The sequence below is a fragment of the Ostrea edulis genome, chromosome 2 (assembly GCF_947568905.1).
Source record: "Ostrea edulis chromosome 2, xbOstEdul1.1, whole genome shotgun sequence".
Classification (NCBI taxonomy): Eukaryota; Metazoa; Mollusca; class Bivalvia; order Ostreida; family Ostreidae; genus Ostrea; species Ostrea edulis.
In genome coordinates, this window is record NC_079165.1 from 105,615,028 (window position 1) to 105,634,191 (window position 19,164).

The following is a 19,164-nucleotide window of genomic DNA, read 5'->3' on the forward strand; positions in this document are numbered from 1 at the left end:
TAAAGCAGTAATTTGATTATGCAAGTGTTGTTAAATTGCAGACCTAAAGCATAAGTCACTTGTAAAGAATGTGATGTTCAAACATGCAGTACTGTATATTTGAAAAATAGCTAGTTTTGATTGCCTTGTGCGGTAGTAGTCTCTTGTGGAGTGAGGACAGCTCAATCCAAGATATAGTTATGAAGTGAAATGTTTTAAAATACATGTAATAATAGAAATTTTTGCATGCTGATCTTTAAATTTGTACAATAAACCAGTTGCATATCGATCATTAAATCTATACAATAAATTAGTTACAGGTAGTTGAGATGGAATAATTAGTAATTTTTATTTCTATTAGGAGAAATAATGATTCCATATTTGATGAGCTGCAGTCCCAGGACAATGAATTGATTGGGGATGTAGACTTTGGCATTACAGGTAAATTCAATATATATTCCAATGGAAAAAAAATGGTATAGAAATTTATCATTAAATGATAGTTAACAAGCATGTCTTAAAGAATATATGCATGTAACTATATTTTTCTAAAAATAAACACCAATAAAACTATATGCAAATATAAACATTTTACTAAGAGAGCTGTTTAATTTCTCTTATATAGCTGTACATGTTTTAATCAAAATTTTTAAATTATAATGGGCATAGGGAGGATTTTTTAACATAGTTAATGTAAAATATGTGTTAATATAAAGTATGTGGTGAAAGGTATTGAAATGTGCGGTTGATATGCTGTTTACTTTTTGTCCTGCTATAAAGGACGGGAGGTAAACCCTGGAGATTATGCATCGTCAGGTAGGGTATAGCAATGACACATCATTGATTTTGTGTCTTCAGTGTAGATGTGATATATCTTCTTCTGTTTGGGTAGTGACACTCATATTCAATATGTATGTAGCATTACTTCTTTGTATATCAATGGACGAGACTGCCTGGATACTAAAATCTCATATCATTGCAAATATCATGTAATAGCATGCTTTGAAGATTTTAGATAACTTCTACCCATAATAATTTTTCATTGATGAGAAAAATATGTAATCCTGTTGTGGTGTCTTAGAGGTTTCAAGATTCAATGTTTTACAAAGATATAGCATTAATGTTTTAGCTATTTTTAACAATTGATATAAATACTAGAAGTAGGTGCAATCTTTGCAATAATCCACTAGCCCAATGATGCTGGCTATCAGAGTATATGTTGGGCTAGTAAAATTGCTCTACAAAGTTGTCGGGCAAGTGAAAAATTGTTTATGGTCTAATTCTTGGACATTGTTGCGAAATAATGTTTTTAATTTACATCTCTTTGAAATCCTTTGTTATGCAGGAATGATGATGTAGATTTCTTTGTGAAACGAACTTCTTTGTATGAGCATAATATATATAGTACATATATATACTGTATACCAATTTAACTATAGCTGCATTGTCATTTCACCTATCAGATGATATATATAATCTGTAGCATTGTTTGCAGGGCAAATGCGCTATATAGCACTTTAAACTTACTCAGAACCAAGTAATACAGCATGAAAATTTCACGCTGTTATTTAATAAACAAATGTACTCTGACATTTCTTTATAATTTGCATTTATTTTAATACACAACTGTAGCATAGTGAAAATTTGATTTGTATGTAACATACAATACCTCCTTTTTCCTCAGAAATTAAATCTAAGTTCGGTATGAAACCACAATTTCAATATATTTGAAGTTAAATGGCATGTTGTTCTGATTTACTGATATGGCAGAGAGAATCAAGTCTTGTTATTAAATGAGCACACATCTAATGTGTAGAGGAAAACCAGACTTCTAGCAAGATACTAACAATTCATGATTCTCTATATATATCTTTGACCTCTGTTGTTGTTGTTCGTGCATTTTGTGTTTATAATGCATGCTTATTTATTTTTGTTGTATTAGACTCTGAAAATGAGGATGAAAATGAAAGACAATCTAATGGTATGCAATACAGTATATACCATTTATTAGCAATTTATGACTTACAGTGTATATTATATTGTCTTCAAATCATTGCATCAAACTAGTATTTTTATGTGAAAGTAGAAAAAAGATACTGTTAATGTATTTCACTAAAAAATTTAATTCAACCTTTGTAGAGAATCAGTTATTGTTGTTTTAAACATCAAATTAGCATAATTTGTGTAAGATGAATGTTGAATTGTTGTTAGTAGAGAACTTGAACTCATTTCTAATGTTCTTTTTAATTAAAATGATTTTATTTCTATTTTTCATGATTTCAAACAACAGTTAGTGATAATTTCTTTGGTGAGTATAATTTCACATGGAAATAATTATCAATATATAATTCATGTATTGATATAATGATAGACCCTTAAGTCAAAAAGAAATCGTGAGAAATGATACAGTCATATTCTGTATTGCAATTTAAATTATAACAGGCATGGGAAAAGAGTTGGAAAACTTAATCTTAGAAAACACAGAATTACTGGAAACCAAGTAAGTAAATTTAGTATTCTCAACAAATATCCTGTCTATGAAAGTAAAAGAATTTATTATTTTGATATGATAAGATGTAGTTATGTACATTGTATACATGATAAAATCCAAACATTTGTTCTTTGATAACTGCAACACATTCTGTTGCCTAACTGTGGATTGTATACAACTTTATGACATGAAGAATGATATCTTCTTTCTTTTTCAGGAATGCATTAAATATTGTCAAGGATGATTTAATTGCCAAAGTGGATGAGCTTTCAGGGTAAGTAGTTTATGTTACTCCCACCATAATTGTAAAATAGACCGAACATCTTGCCTTCAGTGTTGCCTCTCTGTCTTTCCATCAGGGTTGTATTTCCCTGGCCCTATTACATCCCAGCGACTACAGTCAACATTTGTCCTCATTGTCCATTCCACATAGGGTACACTTACTCCAACCTGCTAGATTTTCAGCAGTGATACTTTATTCTGTTATCATGTATAGATATTTGTACTACTGCTGAGCAAAGGTTCAACCGAGGAACTGATTCTTCATGTACTTTCAGTAACCCAACAGTAATTATCTCAAGGTTCATGCCAAAATATGGCAGAGCTAAAATAATCCTGGAATTTCTCTTTTGGATTTGATAAATAATTCATGTATAGTCATAAACTCACTAGAATTGTGTTTCACCACTGATCAGGTGGTTCCATAGCTGATTTTCTGTCTTTCTGCAGGATTTGAATGTAATGATAACATTTGTACCCATAGTGGGTATGTGTGCAAATATCTTAAACAATAATGTACAAATACATACATAGTAGGGAGATGGGGGAAACATATACATTGTATCAATCCCGCTCTCTGAAGATGAGAGTTAGTTGGTACAGATTCTGGAGTTAACAATTATACATATATATCATTAGGGCTGTTCCAGAAATGATCAAATGGGGGGGTCGGGCGGCAAATGATATTTTTTTGTGTGGGTGGTCGTATTTTTTCATATTTTATTTGGTCCGTGGTTGGACTGTTAAAAAAATATTTATTATGGGTAGTGGATAGTTTCTATTGTTTTATTTTGTGCCACATGGGTGTTGAGTTTTCAGAATATTTTTATTGTCGCTCTTGTCGTGTTAGTTACAAAACGTCGGAGGGAAAATTGAAAACGTGCTTTCGAAATGCTGCTTTCGAAATCGGAAATCGAAAGTAACATAGAACTATTCGAGTTGTCGCTCTTTGCAGCGCATAACTTTCCATTACGGCACTCTTCAAATTAGAGGCACGTTTAGTAGGGTCCCTTTGGACGTGATGGCGGTGAACTCTGTTCTGTAGATTATTACAGTTTACAGTACATCGATTTTGGGAATATTTTGAAACCAATAGGTATTCCGTTTTCTAATAAAAATAGGCAAACCTGAGTTGATTTATACGAGGGTACCGATGCGTTATATTTATCAGTCGGTGTGATGGTGATATAGAGGCCTCCGGGCTCGGGCTCAATTAGAAGACGAACGATTCGTGGAAAAACATATCCATACCCATTTCATGATAATAGCATCGTTTGGACTCCCAATCTTTCCAACATTCCCGCCATAGATGCCTTTGATTGTTGATGTGACATCGTTTCTTCAGAACTACTGTGATACAATGTCGCACAGGCATTACCGCATCATTGACTAGAATGTTTGTCCCGAAAACCTCGCAAGATTTGTACCGTTTTCATTTTTAAAAATATTTTTGTGGTGGGTCTGGTTAGTTTTTTTTTTTAATTAGATGGGTCATTGTAAAATGAGTTTATTAATTTGATGGGTCATGGGGTAATTTTTTATTTTTTTTTATGGGTGCTTGGTATATACAAAAGGTGCCCCCCCCCCCATGTATTTATTTCTGGAATAGCCCTTAGCCTACATATGAAAACTATACATAAGCGTCATTGACTTCTCATAGCACGTTAGAATTTAACAAAGGGAAAACAACTATTGGAAATTAACGTAGAAATACAAATTCACCTTCTTTCAATGAATATTTATAATTTTCAAAACTTGGTGGATTCTTGACCTCTTTTCTTTCCCTACCCTTGCAGATATTGTCATGGCTGTTTTTTGTTGGTTAGTTGAGGTGAAGAGTTACAGAACAAGTCTTGCATTTTCATTGAATTGACTTTCCTCAGCAGAGTTATATCTTAAAGACTTTTAGAATTTTGACCTGATTTTTCAAGTGGAAATGTAACGTGTTACAGATCAAACTTGACTTTTGTTCCAGTAGACATAGTAGTGTATGATACATGTATTTCAGTATCACTATTAATACCATTTCTGGAAGGGTTGTGTAAATTTATATTCTTGTGTTGTAATATTTATACATTCTTTTTTCAGAGAGGTGGAAATTCTGAAGGAAGAAATAAATAACCTTCAGACAGTGAAGACCAAGTTAAATACGAGGATTAAGGACTTAGAGGACGAGCTGAAAAAAACCAAGGAAGAACTGGAGAAGAAAAACACTTCTGCCAAAGAGGGAGTAGAGGAGGTGAAATTCAGTACTCGTAGAATTTAGTTCTCATAGTCCTGCAAATGTAAAATCTTCTGATTTTTTTCATTTTCATTCATATTGTCTATTCCATAGCTAGTTTTATAACAGAATCTTTCCAAACTGTGCTAATGACCATAAATTTTCAAAAATGCAAATCATCAAACTTGCATGTAGGAAATTAGGTATGATATTCTTCAATGATATTATTCAGATCAAAGTCCTTGATTCTAATATTTATTACACCTTTTCTCTAGGATGATGTGCCGATGGCCCAGAGAAAGAGATTTACACGAGTGGAAATGGCCAGGGTGCTGATGGAGAGGAATCAGTACAAGGAGAGGCTGATGGAATTGCAGGAAGCTGTCAGGTGGACAGAAATGATCCGTGCCTCACGGGAACATCCAGATGCTGCTAACAGTCCACAGAAACAGAAAAAAGGATCTATATGGAATTTGTAAGTCCACAGCGAAATATCTAGTCAGTCAATTCTTATTTTATTGGACATTAAAGGCTTTTAACAAATCCCATTTTTAACCTTGAGGAAGGGGGAATTCTCTATGCTATTAAGTTTGTATAATGTATACAGGTGTATACTAACAGGCATGTGTGTTAATTGGACTGGTGTTTATTTTTAGTTTCAGTAACCTTGTAGCACCACCACCTCCAGTGCCTCCTCCCTCTAACTCAGCTAGTCCTAGACGTCGTGAGAAACACAGGACGCAGATTATTTAATTTCTCTTTAATATTAAAAGCCTCATTTCTTCTCTGTTAACTTACAAAACAAGAAGTCTTCTATATGGGCCTCCTACAGGCTGGTCTCTACTTGTGATAAACATTTGTGACTTATTCCTGTTTATTACTTAATACTATCCAAGTTTGAAATCCATTGAATTTTATCGTATGTAATTGTTTCTTTCAAATTGTTATAAAACTTGAAGTTTACAGCCTTCAAGAGGTGCTACTATTAGAACTGAGGTTTACTTGTAAGCATGGAAATAACAAACTGTAAATAGTTGATCAAAATCATTTTACCAGTACCCAATTGAATCCCATTTCATAAGAGTAATTCTTTCCATGTTTACATTGTTGGAAAGATTCATGCTTTCCCTTTCACTGTTTAAAAATTTACAGAAATCAATAGGGATCAAAATAAACTCTGAGCCATGGTATGAAATCGTTAAAGCAATATAAATGGTATTTGTATACATGTACCTGGGATCAGTTAATGAATTTTGATCCGTACTGATAAATGTAAACCAACTTTCTTTTTATTTTGCAGAAGGCAACATTGCATGTTTTTGCATGATATTGTTGCAACAAAGGCAGCTAAATTCTGTTTTGCATGAATTAATTTTGCCATTTTGATCCCTATTATTTCTGAAAAAGCATTGATTTCATTTTTGATTTTTCATAGAATTTTATCTATGATGTGTTCAATGTTTTATTGTTGGTTTTATAAAAGAAAATGTTGTGATCTAATTTTTTATGTATATTTTATAAATTAAAAAAAGTTTTCAAGAAAAGTAATTTTCTCATTCCTATAACTGTGATCAAAATGGCAGACTAATTAGAAACAGAGACAGCAGACACCAGTGACAAAAGCATGATATGGTCGTGGAAACATGAACACTGTTCCATTTCTGTTTACAGACTAAGCTATTGGAACCATTCCAAGGGCGGAGAATGATGGAGAATTAAAGTGTTCATATTGTTATAATAAATATTTATACAACATTACTGGACTTCAGTATATATTTATTATAAACATGTTTCCACCTCCATTGTGAAATGTTTTTGCTTTACCAAACTGCATGCACCAGGAGCATGGAACTCAATTCCAAATGATGCAGGGGGTTTCAGTGTAATTGCATGCACTTGAAATAGTTTTGAAGTAAATAAGTCATCACTACTAAATGCTTTAAAGGCTGATAACGAGAGTGTCAGTCCCAAAATTACCAAAATCTAGAGAGCACTCTAGAATCATTGGATTTCTTGGGACTCAATTTTCGTGGAACCACTTATTACATAAATTTCAAATCACAATGAAATACACAATTTGTACGGAAACCATATTTTTGAAATTACATCCCAATGAAATTGTAAGATCTCGACAATCCACGAAAATTTGATCCCATGAGTTGAAATGATTCCACAGTATATATAGGAAGTGTCTCATCACAAAAGCGTCTAGTATATATAGATTATTTACAAATTTGTCACATATATTGACATATATTTTGTAACCAAACTATCTTGAGAATTATAATCCATAACAAACTTGCATAAACTAAAATGTCGTCTTTATGCGGAAAGTTAATTATCTAGAGAATGAATTGCCAATATCAGAGTGAAAGTCAAAGGCCTGAGGGCTGATAGGACATTGAGATGGATTGGAATATGTAGCATTCTATCATATGTACTTATTATTCAACTTCATCCAACATAATTTTTCACATAGGAAATATCAGATAATGTTAATTTTTGTCATTTTCTGTTGAAATTTGCCTAGAAGTGCTTATTACAGGGGAATTCCTGTTTTCATAATGTATATATATATATCTAGAGCACTACTTAATTTTCACATACTGGTATGAAATTTAATTTGTACAAAATGTGTATTTTAAAAGAGGAATATTTTCAAATACAATATTAGCTAATTCTTTCAAGCAGGGCTTTCGAAATGAATGAAGAAAGGGTTATTCTAAATAATTATATAGATATATGGCTTGATTTATGTATTGTACAATAGTTAGCTGAAGAACTAGCTCTCTGGAACAGACTTTTTGATGTCTAGAGAGAGAGGGATCTACAATCATGCTGCAGTGGTCTGACACAGCATCAGGGCAGTCCGAGATAGTGTTTTACTGCCAGTATTTTATGTGTCAAAACTACACATATCAAAACTTGAAAGCAAATGTACAACTCATAACCCCTTTACATATTAAAATTGGCTGAAATAATAATGATAAATAATAACAAACTTATTATTATTATTAATTGGCTAAAACTGTTGTGCCATACAGCCAAGGAATTTAAGAAATTATTTCACAAATAAATATACTGGTATTTGGAGTTTAATCTTCTGTAATTTGATGTTAACAAAATGAGGTAAGTCAAGCTACATGAAAATTTGCATCCATTAATGAAGTGCAGAGACTGTTGGCCAAAACAATAGATATTACAGATCGCTCTATTACCAGCCTCTGTTAACAATAGATATTACAGATGGCTCTATTACCAGCCTCTGTTAACAATAAATATTACAGATGGCTCTATTACCAGCCTCTGTTTGAATTCGGAATTTATGGTTACATGAATTACAAGGTGTGTTTGTGTGAATAATGTCCTATCATGCTGGGTCAGTAATGTACACATCAACATTGATCAGGAATAGTTTGAAAAGGCTTCAGTGTTTAATCTTATAATATGCACATTGATGTAATATTATAGAACACTACCAGTAATGGTTCTGAAATGTAAGTGCAAAACAATGTATTACAGTTATATGTATTGAGCAGTTTTGTGTCAAGCACTTGACATAATGGAAAAATTCACAAATATTGAATTTCACTTCCTGTAATATACATTTTATGTAGGTACCTAATTTTCAATGTTGTGAATTTTATTTAACAACCAACCCCATGCGAGTTTTCCTTATGTTACAAAAAACGCTTAGTTTAAGGTAAAAGTTAAAAAGCAGGTACTGAAATTGATAATCTACACAATGTAATGTAGGAGTTGTAGACTTTTAAAGGGCTAAGATTTATAGAATATTTCCCTGCAAAGTTAATTAAATCATCTGTAAAGCTGTGTCGGTTTTACACTAAAATAAAGAAGAGGTCTTGCTCTTTTCATTTATGGATCAGAGGGGCACATTAGTGTCATGGTTTTATGCAAAATGAATGCACCTATATATATATATATACATATATATATTATGGATCCATACATGTACTAGTGTTCAATAAGCACCTGCTGGCAAGTAACTCTTCAGGGTAGTTGTTTATTTGTAAGATAAAGATTATTCTATCAGGATCAGCTTTGATATTGTTTGTTTGGATGAATGATTGAGTTTATTCATCAAGTCATGCATTATGAAAAAACTGAGGATGACTATGTTTAATTTGACATCATAATGTAGAAATAGCGCAAGAGAATGCTACCGTGATAGATAGGCTTATACTAAAAGATTATTAGGTTGCCTTGCTATGAGAATGAAGATTTCAAAGATAATTTTGTATTTATGTGTAATGATGAAGGTTTGATAAAATCATATTTCATTGATCAGTCCAATAAAGTAAGGCAAGATCTGGGAAATCATGTGATGTACAGTATATCTTCATAGAGCAAGTGAATAATAACTGACACTAATTCAATTCTTTATTTCCTATGTAATAGATCATATTGGTTAACATTTAAACTGTTATATAATGTTCAGCAGCTGTAAATATAGGTGACAATATACAATGCATATTAAGAGATAGGTTCTCTATTGAAGTGTCAACAACATAAATAAAGTTAGTTCAATACAATGATATATTGTGATACATTTACAGATGTATATATATTTGATCATATACTTATATATACATGTATTGTCATCGTGGAACTTGTTTATTTGTGATAGATTATCATGAATAACAATTGTGGTATATTGTTGCCTATGCTTATTTGGTATATGAATTCTGGGAAAGTTTTAAAAGCAAATATAGGTCTGAATCTAACCCTCTTGTAAAATTCTCAAAATGAATGTCTTTCAGCTTTGGTAACCTGTTCAGTAGTAGTTCACCCAACAAGCCGAACAAGAAGCCCAGCAATGTTCCAATGGCCACCATCAAGTATAATGCCCCCACCACCCAAGTTCAACCCATGGGGGACCCCAACAGGAGGTCACGCGAGATGTACAAGCTTGGGGACAAGGCCAAAGCCTACGACTTCCTACAAGACGATCTGTAAGTTTGGTGATTACCTAACCTACACCATTGATGTATACAGTGTAATAAAATCACTCCACTACATTTTACACTCTAATAAGCTGTAGTCGAGTTGAATGTTCCAGATTTTTCTTTTAGTTGTGGCATGATTTGTGATACTGTAGAGTTTGCTGTTTGATAGTGTAGTTTTCAGTTTGGCATTTTTATTTGGTTTTGTGGCTTTGTTCCATCATTTTGTTCTTCTGTAATTCCATCTATAGGGAAATTTTGAGTACATTTAAGGGTGGTATTGTCCAGAAATAGGTCATGACATTATCATATATTGAAATTGCATAGCAATTGGTGTACTGAAATTTTGTTCTGGTCATGATCCAAATTGTAAGTTCTAAATCAGTTGATAACAATGTGTTGAACCCCAAAAGTGGGTAATGATAATTCTATTGTTACAATTTCTTGCTTGGAGAGCAGATTAAAAGGCTTAGGACGATCGATGATTACGGTAAACATGGATATTTCTGTGTGTTTATAATTACATGCATTTCCTTTACAAACCATGCACATAGGGTTTAATTACACGAGGTCAGTATCGTTACCGATAATTAATGAATTGCATAACTGCAATTTGTGTGCATGGGGTAATTACACAAAACTCTTGTAATCACATATTTAATGTGAATACCCCCCCCCCCCCCCCCCCCCCCACACACACACACATAAATTTTTATGCTTACAGTACTACATGTAGTAAACATGATTGGATCTTGAGAAAGAAGTGTATATTAACAAAAAAGTAGGTCACAATGATCCTGTTTTGAAACATTTGATGTGGCTATGTATAGTGGAGTGATATAGTGATCATATTAAGATAAGATATGTGCACAGGAAGGTTTATGCAACATTGTATCAGATATACTTTGTCAGTGTAAGCATGATAAGCATTAACAAGGACCATGTGCAGATCTTCATGAACATCTCATATATCTAACAGTGCATTTTATCGATTTGATTAAACTATACTTGGCATATAGATAAACCGATCACATTGTAGACATTTTTGTTTCATGAAAATTTCATGGTTATTTTCTCTTTCACTTAAAATTTACATGTACCTATGAATATTGAACATCCCAACTTCTGGTACTGTTACTCAGAAAAGGTTTCAAATACCCATTTAGTTGTAGGAAATGCATTATTGAGTGACTTTAGTTCATATGTTAGAACAGTCTGCTTTTACGTTGTCAGTTTTTGTATGACAGTAAAAATTACTGAGGAGAATAAGTTTTAATTTTGCACTTTCCCTGTTAATGAAGGAACCGAATCAGTTCATCAAATGTACAAAAATTACTGGAAGATTTGCAGGAGAAGAAACAGCAGTATGTATGGTTGTTGGATCTAAGCTTCTGTGTATTTCATGATACTGCATGTGAAGGCCAAATTCAGGGAATCCTTAATGTCATGAGCAAATCAATAATCAACATAATGATTTGTGTATTGAAACATTGTATGTATCTGGTAACATACTGTACTTCTTACACTGGCATGGAAATATTTTCTTTCAGTCTGTATTAAAAAATTGATACTAAAAATAGAAGAATTGGAGGGGCTTTCTTAGGGGAGATTTTAGAATAATCATGATTGAAAATTATCTTGGCAAAAGTTGTACTGGAGCTTCAAAAGGTTATGTCAACAACATAAACTAGATGCTGCAAATGGAATTTTAGCAGAATTAGCTATAATGCAAGATACAAAGGTGGAAACTATATTGTTTAGGGAAATTGATAAGTTATATGTAGGCATTTGAAGAATAAGCCATATGTAATGTTTGATGATTGTTTTTATTTGCATGCATACATTGATGAATTTTATTTCTTAACATAGATATGACAGTTATATTCATGTTGAGGCAACAGACGCAGGGTAGGGGTATAGCACAAACTTAGCTTAGTCCATCCATAGGTGTTTGGGTATTACATGATCACTGAAAGTTCCTCCAGCAAATCTTTCCTGTCTCATTCCTGCCTCACTTGATTTAATACTCAACAATGCAAGCTGCTGCATGTAGACGTGGTCAGCTAAACATTGCTGCATGAATTTCTAAATCTAGATACTTCTAGTGTATCAAATGCATTATCTTTCAAGTACATATATGTAAAAAGTAATAGAATTTGCACTAATGTCAGAATGAATATCAAGTCCTTGAATAAAACACTTTCCCACCAATTTACACCATACAATGTACAAGTATACCTGCTAGTCTGAATCCTTGCAGTGCATGACAATTATATTCTCAAAGTAGGAAATCCTAACAAGATAACATTACAATGTAATTGGTTGAATATGTTGATATACAAATGACAAAGAAATGCAAGCTTATTAAATGCTGTTATTTGGTTTTACTTTTCAAAATAGTGTACTATTGTGATGCCAAAAGTTAGATATTGCAGGAAAGTATCATGTAGTTTAATTGTTATATAAGCTGAAATTGAAAGTTGAGTAATGTCTTGCATGGGTTTGTAGGGTCGTTTTTGATTGGCTGATGAGTGAAGCCTCACTATGGCATTGGCCTTTTATCGATGAAGATAAGTCAAGCAAAGACAATGCTATGCTGACTTCTGCACTAATATTCACCATGTTACACCATTTTACTTGCTTTATTTTCTTTTGTTGTATAAAAACATTTCCTTCACTGCAATCAGGTCTTTATTTTTGAGTTTTGTGTTTCACCAGAGCCAGTAAAATAGAATCTCTTCTAGAGGACCCTGTCGTAACTGCTCAGCCCAAGTAGGTTACACAAACTTCATACTAACATAGCACTTTTTATATATTATGCATTCATAGTTACTCTTTCCTTATATCATGAAGACATTGCCTTTGTACATGATAGCTAGCAAATGCAGGTGTGGTAAGTGACAAGTAGCACAAGGGCTATGTCATAAACAATGAATGTCTGATACAGATTAGTAACAGTTCTTGTTTTGTGAACTGAGCCAGGGATTTCCTCCAGTTTTCCTGATCAAAAGATGTCGTCTTTCAGCTATGTGTCTGTTAATTCTTCCATATGTAGTTTTTAACTGAGCTTGGCAGGAGAAATCTTGTACAGAATGGGTTCAAGGTTCAAATACAAAAATAGCTTTCTCTTCTAAGAGGAGAAAATTTAGAAATATCAAAAATAGTATGGAATTACGCTAATAGATATTTTCTTTAGAACCACTGTGCAAGAAATTACAAAAAAAAAAAAAAACTATCTGAAAGCTTTATTACTTTACATTGATTCAAATTATAGCCTATTTGGCTGGAAGTAAACCATATTTAAGATCCAGAGCTTTATTTTTTTCAAGAACAACAAGGGTAACATTTTGTAAAATTGATATGTAAATATCTTCGTAATGATGTACCCATAGTATAGGATTTTTCAAGCCTCTATCAGGATTGGACTAAAATAATGGTCCTAAGATAGTAGGGATACGCATGTACAGACATTTTTTTTTTAAATTGTCATATAGAAGCACCTGTGTATAGTTTGTCTTCTTTGTTTAATGTAAGAGTGATATTCAATTCTCCTTTAAAAAGGAAGCGTCTCTGGTGAGCTTTGTTGTGCGTGGATACATTAGGTTTTACTGTATTTTATGCTCCAAGCTTTATTGTATTTTGGAAAATACCAATGTATGGTGTGTGTATGTAAAATGGATCAGACATTCATGCTCTATAATATGTTTAATAATTGATATGTACAATGCATTTCCACAGTAGCATCTTGATTCAAATTTTCAGACTTCTTTTTTATTCATTATCTTTTGCTGTAATGGAGAGGAATAAAACCATTGTACATGTCACAACCACTTATATATTCACTGCATACCCGATACTAACATGTTCACTGCCTAATATGCTACTACTGTAGTTCACATTCAAAAATAACATTTGATTGGTATTGGTATAAATATTACATTTTGGGATATTTAATAAAAGAAGGATAATGGTGTTTAGTAAAAATTGTGAATATGGTAAAGAATTTAGAAATTATTTTAAAATTTTGAGTATATAGAAGCTAGAAAGAAACGTTTTATGCATATGGAAATGTTGATTAATTGCCATTCTAATATTTCATCACTATGGCCCCAATTGGACAAACTGTAAGAAAGCAACTGTTTATTTAAAACTTTATTTTATCATAATCAACAAAATACTATGTATACTTAAAGTAAAATGAAACAGTTAGTAGTTGTTTGTTTTCAATGAAGATTTTTCAGTGTTTTTACTTCTGTTCTCATATATTGACAGCTAAAAACATGTTGTACAAACATGATGTGTTAATATTTGGTTCTGCTCAGTTTATTAATACTTTACTTGAATGAAGCATGCATATTTGTTAGAAATGAACTTTTTATTGAATGACATACACTACAACATGTGCATGTTGTTATTACAATCAAGCATTACTCAAAATAGAAGTTGTTTAAAAGAAAAAAAGATGAGGAATGTTTATTTTCTAATTATAAGGATGTCAGAAAAAGCGAAGAAAGAGCGTGACAAGGAGAGACAGGAGCAGTACAAACAAGTCCGAGCTCATGTCAAGAAAGATGACGGCCGACTACAAGCCTATGGTTGGAGCCTTCCTGCCAAATTTCAGCCATCGGTCCGTGACACCCCTACCAAACGAGAGGTGCCTGTCCCCGTACCAGTCTACTGTAGACCTATACTGGAGAAAGAAACAGGGGTGAAGGTATGGCTAGAGAACACTCAGCCAGTAAATGTTTGTGTCATTCATGTTTGTGTGTATGGCTAGAGAGCACCTAGTAAATGTTTGTGTCATTCATGTTTGTGTGTATGGTTAGAGAGCACTCAGTAAATGTTTGTGCCATTCATGTTTGTGTGTATGGTTAGAGAGCACCCAGTAAATGTTTGTGTCATTCATGTTTGTGTGTATGGTTAGAGAGCACGCAGTAAATGATTGTGTCATTCATGTTTGTGTGTATGGTTAGAGAGCACCCAGTAAATGATTGTGTCATTCAGGTTTGTGTGTATGGTTAGAGAGCACTCAGTAAATGTTTGTGTCATTCATGTTTGTGTGTATGGTTAGAGAGCACCCAATAAATGTTTGTGTCATTCATGTTTGTGTGTATGGTGAGAGAGCACCCAGTAAATGATTGTGCCATTCAGGTTTGTGTGTATGGTGAGAGAGCACCCAGTAAATGTTTGTGCCATTCAGGTTTGTGTGTATGGTTAGAGAGCACCCAGTAAATGTTTGTGCCATTCAGGTTTGTGTGTATGGTTAGAGAGCACCCAGTAAATGATTGTGCCATTCAGGTTTGTGTGTATGGTTAGAGAGCACCCAGTAAATGATTGTGCCATTCAGCTTTGTGTGTATGGCTAGAGAGCACCCAGTAGATATTTGTGCCATTCAGGTTTGTTTGGCTAGAGAACACCCAGTAAATGTTTGTGCCATTCAGGTAAATAAATTGATCCATTATTTTATGTTCAAAGGTTGATGAATTGTTTTATATTTGGAACACTTCATTTTCGTGTGAATTGGTATGTGTTACATTTTTTAAACTTATAATAAAGGCCATTTACAAACTCTTTTAAAAGAATTAACATGAATCCATATGACTTGTACAAGTCATTTCATGTAAATAATAACAAGTTTATGCATTTATTTCCAAGTTTAAAATGATTATAATCTTCAAATTACATTCTCTAAATTTTTGCTTCCAGAACAAAAATTTAATATACTATAATTTTGCTCCTAATGTAACGTTTGTCGAGTATGCAATATTACAAAGGAAATTGAGATGATTTGGGATGAGAGGAAAAAAATCATCAAAATGAGCTCTACTATCTCTTTAAAACAGTATTAGAACAAAACGTTGCAATATAAAACTTACCCTTTCAGATATGGTGTGCTGCTGGTGTGAATTTGACAGGTGGTAGAACACGAGATGGAGGGTCTGTTGTAGGGGCCAGTGTATTTTACTCCAGCCTTCCAGAGTCTGAATCTGAGTCCCGAAAAGAGGTCAAGGATGAAGTGGACAGACTCAACCAAGAACTCAAGGTCAGAAATAATAGACAGAAAATAACTTTAAAATTCTATGAATTGCGTTTGTAAAACATCAAATATACAACAATGTATATCAAAATAGATTTGTCTTTGATTGTTTGATGCAGTATAACTGGAAAAAGCAATTAATCTGATTTTGACATGAGTTGTAGTGCTGGGATTCTTAGATTCAAATAATTTTTGCAATTCATAACGTTATTGAAAGAGTTTTCTTTCTGGGTTTTCTTAACATGATTTGATTATTAAAATTGGTAAGCACTGTTGTATGAATGGTTATTTTTCATTGAGATGCAAAATTCATGATTTTTCGTATTAAAAAGGAGGAATTCATTTTAAGAGGACAGTATTTTAGTGAATCTCTTATTCTGAACTGATAAAATCCTTATTGTCAGTATTGTAATGACAGGACCATGAGAAGGGTCTGAAGGATGCTGATAAGGAGCAGTTGTCTTCCTTGGTTTGGATTTGTCACAGCAGTGGTTCCAGTACCCATGTGTCTGTTATTGATGCTAATAGTCCGGGAGACATCTTGGAAACCTTCAAAGTCTCCTCCTCACCCATACTCTGTTTAGCAAGTGTAGCAGGTAAAATGATTACCTAATAATCAGTGATAACTGTTACATGTACAGAAACAAATGTAGTGTCTGTTCCACTGTCTTTTTTCTCTGGAGCAGGTTCTACTCAATTAATGTATATTATGTGAGATGAAGGTACTGCAGAATTAGCTGCAGGATGTATATAGTACAGTGTATAATATGTGCTCTGTGTGTTAGGGGCCCTTGAGTCGGACTACCCAGTGGATGAGGAGATTCTGAAGGCGGAGTCTTACCCTCAATATAAGCCTCCCCCTCCTTCCAGTGACAACTCCCAAGTGGAAAACAGTGGTATTGGGGGCATAACATTTGTACAGTGTGCCACAGGAAACAACAGTCAACCATCTTCACCTCAAGTGTCTCCAGTTGGGTCCTACAAGTCTAAAGGTCAGTATTGCATGTATTACCAATTATATTTGCTACTGCATTTTGTCATAAGGTCATTAATTTGTTCTCAACAATTTTCATAATACCAGTAAACATAGATGCATGTAACTGTAGAAGATCTACATCCAGCTCCATGAATTTTGTTAATAATTTCTTCAGATCTACATCCAGCTCCATGAATTTTGTTAATAATTTCTTCACATATTTTTCATTGCATTTGTCTTTTTTCAGAAGTCACCCCTGAACATAAGAGTAACCTCAGTGCTGTAGCCCAAGCATTGACAACTAATGGTAATGTTGAAAAACGTCTGATTTTGTAAAAAAGTTGCTGTGGTCACATTGATACACTTGTTCTATTTATCTATATAACCAGCTGGTTTGATGGCTACTAATTTGTTATTTATTCATCTATTTATGTGGGATTGTGTATTCCACTGTGAGCATTTCTTATATGAAATAGTATTTACTCCAAAGTTAATCAGAATTTTATTATGTAAAGAACATAGTCCTTTTACCAGGTAGTATGTCATATTGCCTACAACTCAGTTTCTTTTAAAAACAATTTTTAATTGAAATTTTTCTACATGTATTTTCGTTGTATTATTATATTGTCAGATTTTTATGCCCCCGAGATCGAAGATTGGGGGGCATATTGTTTTTGTCCTGTCTGTCATTCTGTCTGAAACTTTAACCTTGCTAATAACTTTTGAACAGTAAGTGATAGAGCTTTGATATTTCACATGAGTATTTCTTGTTACAAGACCTTTCCGTTGGTATTAAACCTTTTGACCTTGACATTTGACCTACTTTTAATTTTTTTTTTACATTGGTCATAACTTCTAAATGGTAAATATTAGAGCTTTCATATTGTACATGAGCATTTCTTTTGACAAGATTTTTCTACTGGTACCAAGATATTTGCCCTTGTGACCTTGACCATCTTCGGAATTGGCCATTATCGGGGGCATTTGTGTTTTTCACAAACACATCTTGTTAAAAATTTGGATGTAAAATAGTATCTGAACCGTGTTGAACCAAGAAAACCCCTGTAGTTTAGTGGTATCAAATATTGCTTTCAGTCTCAGTTGTAGTGTCTTTTTTTTTTTCAGTTGAAGTTCACTTGAATTTCAACTTGATTAAATATATTTACACTACTATACACTTATTTTTATGCTTAAATTGTTATAGTCAAAAGTATATTTTGATATTTGCACTATAAGTTTTTATCTCAACACTACACAAGACATTCTACATGAAATAAAAAAGATCTAACTTAGTTTGGATGTTTATAATCCAACCCCTCCCCCTTCCCAAAATATAGGTACATGTTTAAGAAAGAGAAATAAGTGTCTCATCAAAACCATGCTCCATATGAATTTAAAATGTCTTTGACAATTCTGTTGATAGTATAAGTTGATATCCATTAAAACTGCCATGTAGGCAAGATGACTGTGGAAAGTGCTCTATATCTTTACAAAATGAGGATAAAGCAGCAGACTAAACATGTATTGTAAGCCATCTCCTGGTGTATTATCTATTATCTGTCAATGACAAACTGCTCATATTGTGATGACACATGTTTATACAGCAAACCTTTTGTAATTGTGTACATTATTTATATTAAATGGTATATGTAATTTAAATCTATCTATTTACATCATGTATTTAATACTTGTAACTGCACCTTCATATGCTCTCAGTCACCATTCTAATGCTCTCTAAGGTGTGGGTGTTTCCTGTGCTTTACTTAACACAGTACTGTATTACAGAGGAAAAAGTTGACACTGAAGTCGAACACAAGGATAAATTTGATACTGAAAGTATCATGTCAGAACGTAGTTACGAAGGTGAGATCTCATGTGCTAGGTAAACTTGGGCAGATTTTCTCTAAACGAAATTTACTTTTTTCTCTAAACGAAATTTACTTTTTAAGTTTTCAATTGACAATTAGCTTTGCAAAATATGATGTTTATAAATTTGCAGTTGACTCACCCAGTATATATATGCCATTAGAAATAACCCACTTGAAAATCCAGCTTTGCAAAAGATGATAATACATGTAGTTGGATACTATGCAGTACTTTCTATAAGATTTTTTATATACTTGCACTCGGTAGTCATAAAAGTAGATTTGAGAGATTATTTACTTGAGAAAGATGATATGGTTAGTTTTGTATGTAGTTTATTATACTTATATGACA

At 33.0% G+C, this 19,164-nt stretch overlaps 1 protein-coding gene across 27 annotated transcripts in view; it reads left to right on the forward strand.

Moving 5' to 3' along the window:
- LOC125681098 (C-Jun-amino-terminal kinase-interacting protein 3-like) overlaps nucleotides 1–19,164 on the forward strand; it is a 47,984-nt gene that overhangs the window by 9,797 nt on the left and 19,023 nt on the right. For 12 of the 27 annotated variants that reach the window (XR_008800385.1, XM_048921023.2, XM_056155909.1 and 9 more), the window contains 18 exons: nucleotides 341–420; nucleotides 760–795; nucleotides 1,922–1,960; nucleotides 2,270–2,287; nucleotides 2,422–2,479; nucleotides 2,688–2,744; nucleotides 4,838–4,988; nucleotides 5,246–5,445; nucleotides 9,752–9,943; nucleotides 11,236–11,298; nucleotides 11,804–11,842; nucleotides 12,653–12,706; nucleotides 14,426–14,648; nucleotides 15,819–15,977; nucleotides 16,390–16,567; nucleotides 16,757–16,963; nucleotides 17,195–17,254; nucleotides 18,733–18,810. Coding sequence is in view for 25 of the 27 variants with exons in the window: in XM_048921023.2 (XP_048776980.2) it covers nucleotides 341–420; nucleotides 760–795; nucleotides 1,922–1,960; nucleotides 2,270–2,287; nucleotides 2,422–2,479; nucleotides 2,688–2,744; nucleotides 4,838–4,988; nucleotides 5,246–5,445; nucleotides 9,752–9,943; nucleotides 11,236–11,298; nucleotides 11,804–11,842; nucleotides 12,653–12,706; nucleotides 14,426–14,648; nucleotides 15,819–15,977; nucleotides 16,390–16,567; nucleotides 16,757–16,963; nucleotides 17,195–17,254; nucleotides 18,733–18,810 (1,892 nt within the window). In the remaining 2 variants the exon portion in view is untranslated. The remainder of the gene's footprint in view (nucleotides 1–340; nucleotides 421–759; nucleotides 796–1,921; nucleotides 1,961–2,269; nucleotides 2,288–2,421; nucleotides 2,480–2,687; nucleotides 2,745–4,837; nucleotides 4,989–5,245; nucleotides 5,446–9,751; nucleotides 9,944–11,235; nucleotides 11,299–11,803; nucleotides 11,843–12,652; nucleotides 12,707–14,425; nucleotides 14,649–15,818; nucleotides 15,978–16,389; nucleotides 16,568–16,756; nucleotides 16,964–17,194; nucleotides 17,255–18,732; nucleotides 18,811–19,164) is intronic. The other 15 variants (XM_056155910.1, XM_056155915.1, XM_056155925.1 and 12 more) reach the window with 11 other exon arrangements.